The 13,919-nt window shown below is 42.5% G+C and overlaps 1 protein-coding gene across 2 annotated transcripts in view; it reads right to left on the reverse strand.

The window, feature by feature from the left end:
- The window catches only part of TTC7A (tetratricopeptide repeat domain 7A), a 162,769-nt gene that overhangs the window by 117,185 nt on the left and 31,665 nt on the right, over positions 1-13,919 (reverse strand). For both annotated transcript variants that reach the window (XM_068676639.1, XM_068676640.1), the window contains 2 exons: positions 3,962-4,099; positions 3,484-3,567 (listed from right to left, as the gene is read on the reverse strand). In XM_068676639.1, coding sequence (XP_068532740.1) covers positions 3,484-3,567; positions 3,962-4,099 — 222 coding nt within the window. The remainder of the gene's footprint in view (positions 1-3,483; positions 3,568-3,961; positions 4,100-13,919) is intronic.

Raw genomic sequence — 13,919 nt, forward strand, 5'->3', positions numbered from 1 at the left:
ATGCTTTCCCAGCATTTCACCTAAATTTCTTCTAAAATTGTCTACAAAGTCTTTCACATTTCAGGATGGACTTCAACCATTTAAATAAACACCCTCCACTCATTCAGAAAACAAACAATTCAGTACACATGCATCCCCAAGAATAAGTTAAAAAACAAACAAATAAAAAACAACAACCAGACCACACCATCTCTCGTCACACAAGATGCCGAGAAGCACAAGTTAAATTGCTGTCACTCCATTATTTCTGGTGTTTTAAGTGGATAGAAGAATAGGAAGGTCACGCTTCTCTGAGCTTTCTCATTCACTGTTTTATGAATCCCTAAGGCCCTGCTTGCCCTAAGGACTTTCTGAAGCAGTGTGCCTATTTTTGTTAAGACACATCCGTTTAAAAATAATGTGTAAACTCAAGCATACACACAGTAATGAGCCTAGCTGGTTGACTTGACATTCAGAGTGATCACTTGAGAAAAATGACAGCCACCATTTGGCAATTTTTTGGCTGGCAGAGGAAGAAAATAGTTTATGTTAAACTCTGACTTAATCCGAAAGAGATCAATATACAAAATAAAAGCAACACTAATCAAATGCAACGCAGAACAGAGGACATGACAGGCTTTTACAGCACTTTAAGAAGGTCAGAGTTTGCAATTCCTAAAAATATTTTAAAATAACAAGACCAAGTTTCTAGCATTTACGGGTTGATAGAGGGTTCCTGTCATATCCAAGATTTATGAGCATGATTTGCTGTACTGCAGAAGAAGTAACACCGCAGGATGCAAGATTTCGTTACCAAGAAATGAGATCAGGAATTGGCTGCGACTGAGACAGGTGAAAACAGATCTTCTACCTATAAAAGCTCAAGCATGCTCTGCAATCTGCAGTCTAGACAAACCACACACTTTTCTCATCAGTTCCTCCTGCTGCACTGGAGCACTTCCATTTAAACGAACGCTGTCCTGCTATCAGTATAAAAATGTATGCCACATCTCCCATTAGCGAGATGACGCATTGCAGAGTGTATGACAGGAATCCTCAGGGAATACTTTGGGATTAGAAGTGAAATGCTGCACAGATGGGATTGTTGGGTAAGGGAATCCTCGCTGCCCCATATAAGGCGCAGAACATTTAGAGCTTTGACAAAAACAGACGAGATCAGGCCATTTTACCTTCTAAATATTTCAAATACATGACATACTTGAAGATCTTAAAAGTTGGGACAGTTGTAGAGTATAGATACTCATGTTGCTCATTTTTAAGTACCAAATATACAGTAACCTCTAGGGGAAGCTGAAGAGATACATATACACTTAAGGAGGACAGATTTCTCACACAAATTGTTAGAAGGTGAAGATGGTGCCCTATTTCTCTCTTCCATTCTAACTTAAGTTCGAACCCCAGTTACTCTGGATACACTGCCAACCATCAGCGGCTAATCTGCTGGGAAGCAGTTCTAGATTTTGCCAGGGTTACATCATGATTTGCTGTCAAGAAACAGGTTACACAACCTGTAAAGCCACTAAACCTTCCGGACAAGTGAAATGAATTTATGGGAAGCTACTGTACCTCCCATCGCTGCCTATGCGGTCATTGTTGCCCTGAATATCAAGAGATCAGGTATCCGGAGGATTTGCAAAGGCAGGGAGGGCAGCTACGTGCTAACTCCAGCTGAATGCCAAGGGGAGCTGGGCCCGATTTCCAAAGCCCTCACCTGACATAGGCCAGCGCGAGGTATTAGCACCAAGGCAACAGGCTCACTGTTCAAGTATTCTTCCAGCTGCTTCGGGTTTCCCTACACATAACTGAGAGTCCAGCCATTGTTTTCATATCTGGAATTGGATTTTGAAATGCTTGTACTGAACTCCTACAGGAATTTGTCAGCCTCCCTCCCATTAGACATTTCCCTCCAGCCCCGCACTGTTCTTTTATCTAATATACTTTATCAGAGTTTTGATGTCTCCTTCTGCTTATAACAGCCCGAGCTGATTTATGAGATAACTGTGGAATCCCAGTACAGAGTCAGAGCTTGCTGGGTCCCACCGAGTCCAGCTCCAGTGCCTTACAACATGGTCATGGCTGACTGGTATTTGTCTGTGGTGTTCCACAGATCCCCAGTGACGCAAGCTCTACACGAATCTCCACAGGCAGTCTTCTTCCAGCATACTGATATCCTTTTTTTTTTTTTTTTTGCCTCCTAATTGGAAACATAAACTTGGGTTGCTGCAACTGGAAGACATTATGTCTTGTCCTACCCACCACAGACAAGAGGAAACCCTTCTTCTTTGCAACAGCTCTTGAACATTTCTTTCTCTTCAAACCCCATTCCCAACCATTATGGGAACTTTTTTTCTTTCCTGGTCTTTCCACAGTCCTATTTACTATGCCCTTAGCCATCCTTGATGATCTTTACTAGACTGTCTTGTTGGTCTGCTATTTTCTTAACATATAGCACCCAAAAACAGTCTTCTGTATAAGGCTTTGTGCTCATAAAAATAAAGGAACGCCTTAAGACATCATCTGAGCTTTACTGCCACTTATACACCACAGGAGGATAACTTCTTTACAAAAGCTTAACACTGCTTATTCATCTCTAGCTTTCACCCCAAAGCCAGTTTCCAGTTCAAGTTATAGCCATAAAAGGCCAATAGTGGTCATCATTTAACTGATGATAAATGGTTGGTGATCTCTGTCTAATTTTACTCGGACCCCCTACATTCCACGGTCACAGAATATAGGACCATGCTGTAGGCAGTCTGCTACAGCTTTAATCTGCTCACAGCTCCTAAAAGATGTAGGTGGGGATCCCCACCATGAACAAGCTAAATTTATCATCTACTTTTCCTGCGGGAAGTCTCCTCTTTTAAGCCTAATAAAGAAAAGCTCAGCTATCTTTTGCAACTAGACTTCAGGCATCTCAGTGGTCTACTGAGAACTTTCACAAATACTGTATTAATTTTAAAAAATGGTGTTAAAACACAACCGCATGCATTCACATATCCTTTGTTTTTCTACATTATCTGCTGTACCAAGATTAAAGCACTTCAAAAATACAAATCTTCACAAGCTGTCTATGAAAAAGCACAAACATTTCCTTGGATCAGATGGAGAATCACAGCTTAGAGAGAGGTTAAGTCAACTGCCCAAAGACACAGAATTGCTGACAGTTTGGGACATCAGTATCTTTCTTATGCTACACATATTTATGTTGAATCTGCATAGTATGGACAGCTAGATAACACTTTTCAATCCACAGCCATACACAAAATATGTTTTCTCCTTAATAATGAAGAGCAAGCACTACATGGGAAGATAAGTACACAATACCTCATCATGAAGATCAAATGTGAGCACTGTCCTTCTACATAAGTTGTCTGGTGGGACCTACCACCACAAAACACGTCTGCACACACTGAAAATGGTAAGTGAGACACATTCTGCCAGAGGAAAGTGTGCCCTTTCAGAGTCCTTTAGTTTGAACTTTACCTTTCCACAAGCCACCATGGACAGGGCAAGCTGGTACCAAAGGTGAAATTCATCAAATGCAAACTTCATGGCTCTCTCCAAGCACTGCAAAATAAACATCGGAAGAAATGTCAGGAATTGTTTTTGATATCCTTTGTCAATACTGCTGTTTGGCACGGCTCAGTAAGCAAATTAGGGCAGACGCCTTGCTGTGGAGCAAATATGTGTTTTTTTTTAAATGACAATTTTCTTCCTCTTAGTTAATGGGGCCTGCTACCATACGATACCACTTTAAATTAGGGCTGCTTTGTTCAAGAGCCTACATATGAATTAGCTTAAAGTCTCAAACAGTTCTGACCTGTGCTGCCACAGGCCTGTAGCTGTTTCTACTAATTGCCAGCTAGTGTGCTTCACCTCCCTGACCAACAGCCAACAGTTACTGAAAGGCAGGTTTTGTTTGCACATTTCAGATGGAAGTCGAGCCAGAAGGCAGAGGTACCTCAGAAAGCATGACATACTGCCCTCTTCTGCCCAGTGTGATGCTGAGAAGGTCGTAGACTGCAGAAGCATCCCGGAGGCTGACAGCCCGGTCATCCTGCTGGTCAGGGGCACGGCTGATCACTGCGTCCCGGTTTGCCTGGGGACAGACACAAACATAGCATCAGACCTCAGCAGAGCAAGGAAACAAAACAAAACAACACAACTCCTCCACAGGAAGCTCTACCCATCATCCATGGTACATTGTTTACAATCGTCTCAAGATTTTATTTATTTTGTTTTTGTTGTTTTGTTTTTTAAATTAAAAATATTCCCAGATCAGCAAGGTGTTTCCATACAGAAGTAGACTACTTTTTTTTTTCTCCACAGAAAGCAAACTCAAGAAAACAGCTGTACGTACAGAACAGACCTGCTGGGAATACTTCATCTGGATTTTTTTTCAGAATCAGAACATTAGGGAACTGACCTAACAGATCAGATTCCCCAAGACGTCAAAATACAAACTATCCTTAATCCACGTTCTTTATTACTTCAATTAGCTGCAACTGTGATAAAATAACAACCATGGAAGCAGCTGTCCTCTGTGCCTGCAACTGTTTTCTTCTCAATACCATACGTTTCTCTTATTCTTTTTTGCTACTCACTTTTTATTTTTTAATTTGAGCAGGTTGCCTGAGTAATCATATTTGCCATCAATTTAATGCAATTAGAAGCCTGGGCAATGCAATACCAAATAATTATTTGGAAAATATCTTATTTTGTAAGTATTAATTTTGCATAATCTATCAGTTCATTGCTCAGCTTAGATACATTTAAAAGAAACATTACTTTTGACAGAAAATGATCAGTCTAGCAGCTTGCTAGGATGTTGCAAAATACCACATCCCACAGACTGAGATTTACCTCAAGATCCCAGCCTCTGTTTTCTGAGGACAAAGAGGGAAATCTTGAACCCAGAATGAAAAGAAAATTCCCTCTGGTTTCTGAACATGACTGCCTAACCTCTAAGAAAGGCAATACTGTATGCTGCTGAGCACAGCGGCATACACTGAGCACAGATACACTGCCCTGGGCTCCTCAGCTGGACGAGGTGCAATGTAGGACATTCAGGTCTGACATCTAAGAGATCAGAAAAATTAGGAGACTGCAAACAGTTTCACCTGGGGCAAAAACAAACAAGATGTTTTCTCTCTAAAGCAGGGACGCTACAAAATTTATTTTATAATACTCACTACTATAATCTTCCATCTATTTCTTTTTAATTGCAGGGAGCTTTTTTTCCTAAAAAGGTTAAACACTGGAATTAAGTGTAATAAAAATTTCCAGAATATGCAGCTCCTACAGCCCACGCATATTTCAGGATGATTAAGCTGCAACTGTTTCATCATGATATTATCTGTGCAATACCCAGTTCCAAGCATTCTTCATCACAGCTGAGACAGCAAACACAATTACTGCCAACCAACCCAATCACAACCAAGAGCTAATGGCAAACGCAGCTAAAGGCAAGCTGACAGGGCAGACTCAGTCTAGTGTTTGGATTGCGTACAAAAATTTACACCACCTCTTAGAGCAAGGGAAGTGGTTTCTTTTTTTTATGTAAATACAGAAGACATCATTTGTGATTTAAAAAGATAGCCCACACAATACATTGTATCAGAGAATAAGGGTGAGAAAATAAGAAATTCCTGCAAGCAGAGCACAGAAGCATGGCTTATCTGTCTTTATTAGCAAAACAAAGTAAATATAAATGGAAAAGAAAATGTTCAAGTTCTGTTTGGATTTAACCCAAAAATACTTCAAAAAAAAAAACAACAAAATTGCTGTAAAAAATGAAAAAAAAGAACATATACAGTATGATTCTGAGATTACTATTTCAAAAAGAAAGTTAAAGCAGATCCAGAATGATCCTTACTGCCAGGTGAATCCTCCTAGATATATACAGTAGCAATAGCAGATTTTTCCATGAGTTATATTAGAGCAATTGTTTGTAGAAAATAACTAATGAGATATCACCTGCATGCTCTGTAGTCTGATCAGCCTCCCATTACAGCCACCTATAGCCTGATGCTTTTTTTGGGTATCCAACTAGCACTGAGCTATGGCTTTTAAATTGCTGCATTAACACAGAGAAAATTAATCAGAACTAGAGAGTGCCCATTAATGTCTCCTAACAGATGTTGGTACTAGATGCAACAACATGCCCAAATTCTGCAATAAACAGGAATGAGACATTACACGTGAGAACTGCAGTCACACTGAACACGTTGTACGTATCGCACTTCACCTAGGCAGAGAGCAGTTACAAACAACATATGCACAGGCATGACTAATATTCCTTCCAAGGTCATAAACTTGCTTATTTAGCTCAATCCTTTCAATCTCAAAGCCACGGAAGGTCTTTGCAATCCATCACTCTCTGCTTCCACACATGGAAGTTGCCACTGAGCAAATACATCAAGTCACTTCTACCCCGACAGCGTGGTTTATGGTTATGTAATTACTGGCCCTATTTCCAATTGCTAATGCCAGTCGCTCAAAAATCAAGGAGCCCTCATATTGCTACAGAGCCATAAAAAAAAAAAGACAAGATGATGCAAATCTCATAACAAACACTAGTAGCAAGAACACAGAGTGTCTCATACAGCACTGCAAATCATCATCCCAAGGCTCAAGGTACCAGTTACTTCTGCAGCGTTACATACAGGAGGGCAGAGGAGGGAAATGTGAATCACTTACTTGAAATCCTCTCGGGGAAACCAGAATGTTTCTAGGGACTCTCAAAAGGAAGGACGCTGTGATCCAGATCACCATTAGCCAGTTTTTCTTTGTTTACCTTTGTGTACACTTCAGTGGGGCAATGAGAAATCCTGACAGTCCCAGGTAAGTATGAAGGCAAAACAGCTGCAGAGTTGGTGCAACGCTGCATATACTGATTTTGTCCAACAGCAAGTTTTACTTACCGAAAGGTACAGACAGACTTCAGTGACCATTTGAGTCTGCATGCATTCTAAGCCATTATCTGAACCCTATCCCAACACCTGCGTTTCTGCTCTTTCAGGCCATTAGTTTTCCTGAATGCAGCTGGAAAAAGGACTATTTGTAGAAGGTTTGCAGAAGGCTGACCAAACAGCTGCACCTAGGCAGCAATTCCTGCTTTGTCCCATTGCATTACCTCCTCCTCCACTATAAGCAGCATCAAAACTGCTACAAATATGCTTCCAGCACCCCCGGTATGAGTCTTCCTTTTAAGCTGTTCCCATTGTAACACAGACGTGCCTCACTGCACACAAGTGGGATGGAGAGAGATGGTGAGTCACGCCATCAGAAGAAGAGACCCTCTGTTCAAGGCTGTCGTGTAGGATGGAGAAGGTCACTCCTGCTACCAACAGGAGTTAGTGTAATTTGCATTATTGCACGGAGGAAAACATACAGTCAAACCCTCTTTATTTGGGGTATTTCTCAGTTACAGGGCAACCCAAAGATGCATCGCATTTGCATATTTTGGGATGTGTTACAGACGCAAGCATCTCTGCAGGCAGGTGGCTCAGACATGACACCAGCCCTATTTTAGGACATAAACACATCCCGAAGTCAGCCCAGGCTGAGCAGCACACAGCCCCACAAGCACCTTCAGCCCTTCCTCCTGGCACGATGCCCGCAGGCTGCGTGCACCCCCACGGCTCCAGCACAGGCTGGTGCCCACGAGCTGCCCCAGTGCTGAAGCATGCTGATTTCTGTGCCAGCTTTTATGTTCATCAACAGTTTACCTAACAATCCTGCTGAGCAACAGGCAGCTTGTGTCTTCATGTCCACATACACAATCTACTCACCTGCAGCTGAGATAAGCCCCCTAGCCACAGAGGATGTGCTGTACCTCGCTGACACTGCTATGCCTCTCACATGCTAACTACAGCTTATTTATGCTGTGTTTAGTACATGGAGCTGCAGAAGGGAAAAGAGCCACAGCAAATCCAAAGAGCCATTACTTCAGCAGATATTACGCACACAGTTACGCTGCAGAAAATTAAATTTTACCACAACACAGAGATGTTCTTCTTAATAAAAGTCAAGCAATCATATGAATTACAATGGAGCATATTCCACATAGCAGCCCCTTCTCACTGCAATTAGCTATAAAGTATCCTTTAATTGCTCACTTTGAAACATGGCTCCCCCTGCTTTGTTTCAAAGAAGAAAAAGAAAGCAATTAAAATCTTTAATGAGTGCCTGCTGCCTGCGCCCTAATTCATGGGCATTCTAATGTTCAACTTGTGTCTTTTGAAAGGAGACATAATTGCCAGATCCACTGCAACCCAGCTATACAGAACAGCAGCATGTTTTACAGTGTACTGTAATAATGTAATTGGTGTGATTCAATACTAACATTAAGGGAGAAAAACAAATGCTATGTGTGGAAGATCGACAACAAGCCTTGGAAATCGTGCAATTGATGCCTCTACTGCTGAGAGGTGGGAAATACTTAGCCCACATCCTTGGGTCTCCGTTCTCTGCCATGCCACAGATCCTTTCGCATCAAGAGGCTACTGAATTTCCACCTGAGGTGCTATCTCCACACAGCATGTGAAGGCTCTCCTCACCAACATACACAAAGAAAGTATTCAAGGTTGACCACAAGGCTGCTGTGAAAACGGGAAGCAGGTGGAACAAGGAGGAAATACCATACACCAACCCCTCCTGGGCCTGCTCTTACAGAAATACCACAACCTGCTCCATTTAAGAGCAGAAGCACAGAGAATGAAAACGCAGTGCCTGTATGAGTTGTCGGGCATCTGTCTCATTTCTGGTAGGCAATAGCTCCCAGGGCCTCATCTAGATGTCTGGCAAAATAGCCCATGGATACAAAGGGGCTGGAAGGCTGAACTTCTCTTACCCAAAGCACAAATGCAGCAGAGTAAAGAGTTCAGTCTGTGTCAGCAGCAATTTCACTCAGGATGAGTAAGCAACTCCTTTTCTACAAGTATCAAGGAGGCACAACAGTGTCAGAAGCACAAAGCAAGCCAGCCAGTCATGTCCCCAAAACAAATCCGTGCCTGTCTGACCTACTGAAGAGGTCTGGCTCACAAGTGAACGTTCTACATACTGCTCTTGGTCCTCTTTTCCCTCAGTGTGAACGCTTTCTTCTAAGCAAAATGTGGCTTATCACAATTAGAAAGACGCCCATTACAAAAAGCCAAAGAATTACAGTCCAAAGAAGCAACAACTCTTGGCTATTTTCCACTACACCACACAGGCAGTTTGCAAAGCGTATCAGAGACTCAAATCATCATTGGACAGCCAACAACATATGAATACTCTTCTCAATTTTTCCTTTTGGTCTGGCATTTAGTTATAAAATATGACTGTCATCTCCTTCACCAGGTGTATTTCAATACCTACTCTTGTAGCAGACTTAATTCTGGAAATACCATTGAAAGCAAGACAGACATAACTCCTGGCCAAAACAGCCCAGCTTCCCTATCCAGAAGGAAAGGAGGAGAAAAAGTAGATGGGAAAAAGTAATGCAACAAAGGCAGCTTTATGTATGGGTACTTTCTTGGGTACCAAAGTCACGTATCTGCTATCAATAATCTGCATTTAGAGTTATCTTCCAAGAATTTACATCCTCCCTGCAAGTTTGGAAATAAGACTGTCTACTGCAAAGCGAAAGAAGAAAAAGCTGGCTAGCCCATCTTCTGGGGCTTGCAGTTGAACTGTTCATTCACAAGGAAATTCACAGGGGTGGTATATTTCCCACTAGAAACATCCTGCAATCCATCTTCCCAGGTCCCAAATGCACAGCTTTGCCTTGCAGACCAGTTAGTGTCAGGCTGGTTAGTGTAAGCACAGCGCAGTGATTTGGCAGGAACCAACAGAACAGGCAATCCTGTCCCCAGCTGTCTCCTTAGGCTGCCTTAGTCCCCTAGCCCTCAAAGAAACACTCGTGACAGTCGTCCAGCTGTGTCATTCAAAAAAAAAAAAAACACACCGTAAAAGCAACAAGAGTTTCTGCTCTTTCACCAACCCAATTGCTGGCCAGGATTACTGTATAAAGCTAGAACTGCAGAGTTAATGTGTTTTAATTATTTCTGTGTTTAAAAATAAACAGGCTAAGTCTTATTCCCTCACAGGCATGCTCAAAGCCACAAGTTTTCACTCTCACCAGTAAAAAGATCAGGGCCAGTCCCAGTATCTTACTTCCCCCCTCACCATCTGTTCTGCGCTCTCAGGCTCTGCGAGGTCAAATCGCCTTTAGGGATTCAAGTCAGAGATAAGATGGGGATGACATTTCTAATCTTTGTTACACAGGCACAGAATTTATTAGTTTTGGACACAAGGAGCTTCATTTCCACTAGTAGTGAAGTGACCACGGAATCACCAAGGTGACCCATGCTACCTGGGACGTTTGCTGGACCACACCAGCCAGGATCCCTCGCTGTAAGAGCCAGCATCCCCAAGGGCTGAGCTAAAGATTTTAGGTTATGTTTTAGACCTTGGATTCAAAAAGGGAAAGTTTATAAGTGCAAATAAAGAACTTTCACTTCAAAAGTACACACCACAAGTCATAGAAAGTTTCCAATCCTTGCTCTGAGAAACTTCTGGCTGATTTTAAGGGGCAGCAGAGTCAATTCAGCAAATATTCCTCGGAGCAGTTATTAAAACAAACAAAACCGCAGTTTAGGATTAGTCCTGCCAAAGCTGCCCTGCCTACTCGCAGCCACACAACAGGCCCAGAGCCTCTGACAGCAGCAGCAGTGCCGCGGTGCAGAGAAAGCACACGCAGCAAGCCTCCACATACTCGGCTCGCCCCGAAGACAGTGCTGTTGGTCTTGATGAGTTAAATACAGACAGAAGCAGGACTAGCCATTTAAAAATAGGCTGGCCCATCTTTCCAGTGCTCAACAGGAACACATCGTTCTACTGCAGCCTGAGCTTGTGAAGGCTGGCACAAGCTGGCCTCCTCCTGGGTGAGAGGGAGAACATTTTTCTCTTCTTATGACCAGCCTGTCCATCCTGCAACTCAGGCTGTGTGTATGGAAGGAGAATTTCACCCCAAAACCTCCAAACCCCCTGAAGAAGACAGCCCCACCTGCGGTAATCTTCAGGCTGCCTGATTTGTTTCACTACACTCCTCCACGAGAGCTCCACAGCCAGCCATGGTAGCTAAATAACAACTGGCACCACGGGCGAGAGCTTGCCAAACCCCACAGCCAGGGTGCTCTTCATTGCCTGCAGAGATGCCTTCGCTTAGGAAGACAGGTTCCCATTTTCAACAAGGACAGAACAAATACAAGAGGCAGCTCAGGAGAGGGCCGTAAGGAAACGAGCTGTTACTCTAAGTGTTAATATACCCACAGAAGCATTTCCAAAGCTATGACAAAGTCTACCATGCTGCTTGGTTTTTATATACTTAGGCTCCAAAGCAGGGTGAGTGAGATACTGAAGGAATGCTTAATTACCAATTTAGAAGATATTCCCATTTCGTTCCACCAGAACATGCAAAGCTGCTCCCTTCAAAAGCAAAGGAAATGAGGTAAAAAAAGCACAGACAGCATCTGGAGGCAGAACCCTGCGCCACTGGGAGTCAGAGAAAGTTTGCTGGATGTAGGATGAGGCTCGCAACACCTTACATGTGGTTTCTTTTTTCCCCTTAGCCCCTGCAGGTAGGAGTCCTGTAGCACTAGTAACTTTTTTCTGGGGAGTCACACAGATCCTTGTGAGGTAGGTGTTAGCTACACCTTATGAAGGTGAGACAAGCAGAAGAATAGAAGAATGCATTTCAGCTGGTGCAGCAAACTGCCTAGCAATGATTTACTCCCTCCTTGTATGGCTAGGAGAATTAAAAGGTGTTCAAGATGTGTATTGCTAAAAAAAAAAAATACAACAACTTACCATGCCCTGTATCCCCTTCAGCCAATTTCTCACATATTTATGGTTCTCTGATATCTACACTCTTGACCAGGACATGTCTTTATGTCCCCTCTTTGTGCTGACAATTCTCCTGTCCCCAAACCCTCCTCCCCCCAGTTTTGACCCATGTCAGCTCATTTTGGAATGGCTGAAGTCAGAAACAGGCAGGTAGAGCAGCTGTTTGGTTTTACAGTCCTGCAAAAGAATTAGAGCAGCAAGGTTGCTTTTTTTTTTTTTCTCCTTAAAAATCAGACAGGGAAAGTACTGTTCTGGTGAGTTTTGCTCTGACAGAGCAGTCAAAGTGTCAGATTCTGGATAGCTCCAAACAAGTCAACTTAATCGTGGTTGAGGGGTAGTTACGGGGTTCTTAATCAGAGTACTGAAGATGCACCCAACCCAGCCAATATCTGGGATCACCAACCATGTTGCTTGCTGGCCTACAGAAACGTATCACTATTACTTGCCACCAACACTCTCTCCAAGAAGGAAAGTGTGTTATCCAGCCAACGTCACATCATGAGGGAGACTGCAACTGAAAATCTGCTTTTTGTTAACTTATGTTCCACAAGGCTCAGCAAATTTTAAAAAACAGCAAAACAACCCACACATCTCCAAATGAACAACAAACCCGTACAAGGGAAGATGCACTGGCTTACAACAAACAGCTGTAATAGATCTCTCATTGTATCAAAAATTAAGCAAAATTTCCTCTTCCTAATAACACAGCAGCAGAACTGCAGGTAAATATTTATGCACTGCAAACAGATATAAGAATCAGATCGCTCCTTCTGTTCTCTCACTCAGAAAGCACGTTCCTGTCACTGCTAAGTGTATTTCTATACACAGCTGTACTTCTATACACTTGTCCTGTAGTTTTGTTAAAACAGTAAGCAAATGGCAAGCCTACTGCTAACGTGAGAGGAAAGCAAAGGCTCAGGTGCTCCATTCCCCCAAAAATAGAGTCTGTTATGGTTCCTGCAGAACTCCACTACAGGACCTCTGCTTATTTAAGTACTTTATGCACAGCAGATCAAAATGCCTTGCACCTACCTCCAGATAGTTCCTCTATATAAGAGACAGCACTCAAACACACACATACTTAGTTAATATTGAAGTCAGCCCAGCAGTACAGCTCCTATCAGTATCATTTTCACACTGCTTCATCCACAACAGTTACAGGACCAGTTTGCCATTTTTCATGCTCCTGGATAAAATGGTAGTTTTCATTCCCCTCAGCAGAACAAGACTAGGTCCCGTAAGGCCTTTTCAGCTGAGGTCAGCCCCAGAGAATGCTGGAGCAGTCAGTACTCCCGCTGCTCCAGATCCCTCCTCACACATGGATCAGCCCAGACAAGCCACGCTGTCACAAAGTCTTCTGATACATCTGCATTCATCACACTACAAGTTCCTGCTCCAGGAGGCTCCAGTTCTAATTACAAAAGGGCCTTGAAAACACAATACAGATATACTGCAGAGATTTAAATTAGAAATCACCAAAAAGTCTTTAGTGTTTTACTGCTCACGTAATATTTTAAGTCATTTCAGTATTTTGCAGTGGTTCTACCTCCTAATTTTTGCCCCATATTCTAAAAGCAAACAATATTATGATGGTGTGTTCAGAATTTTGCAAGAAAGGGGAGAGACTTGAGCTTGAAGAAAGACATAGAAAAACTGAAGAAAGACAAGAAACCAAACCAAAGTTCCCATAGTATTTCGTTTCACCTCATCTGAAAGCTGTCTGAAAGTTCCTAAGAGTGTCACTGAAGCTCTGAGGTTTCCAAACCTCACTTTAAGCGACAAGCAACCATCCAGTATTTAAAGCAAAGTAACATTCTTTACACTGCTTAAACAACAACAAAAAAAAAAAAACAAACACCACTCCTTACTGATTTTCTCAGTTTGCATCTTCTCCGAACATGGACATGATTAAATGTTACCTTGCAGTTTTCCATACAGTTGTTTTTCCCCACCAACACTGATGGTATAAATAAATCTAACAATTCCCGTGTATTTCATTATGGATGTCACATCTACAAGTGACACAAACA

This window comes from Anas acuta, chromosome 3 (genome assembly GCF_963932015.1).
Source record: "Anas acuta chromosome 3, bAnaAcu1.1, whole genome shotgun sequence".
Lineage (NCBI taxonomy): Eukaryota > Metazoa > Chordata > Aves > Anseriformes > Anatidae > Anas > Anas acuta.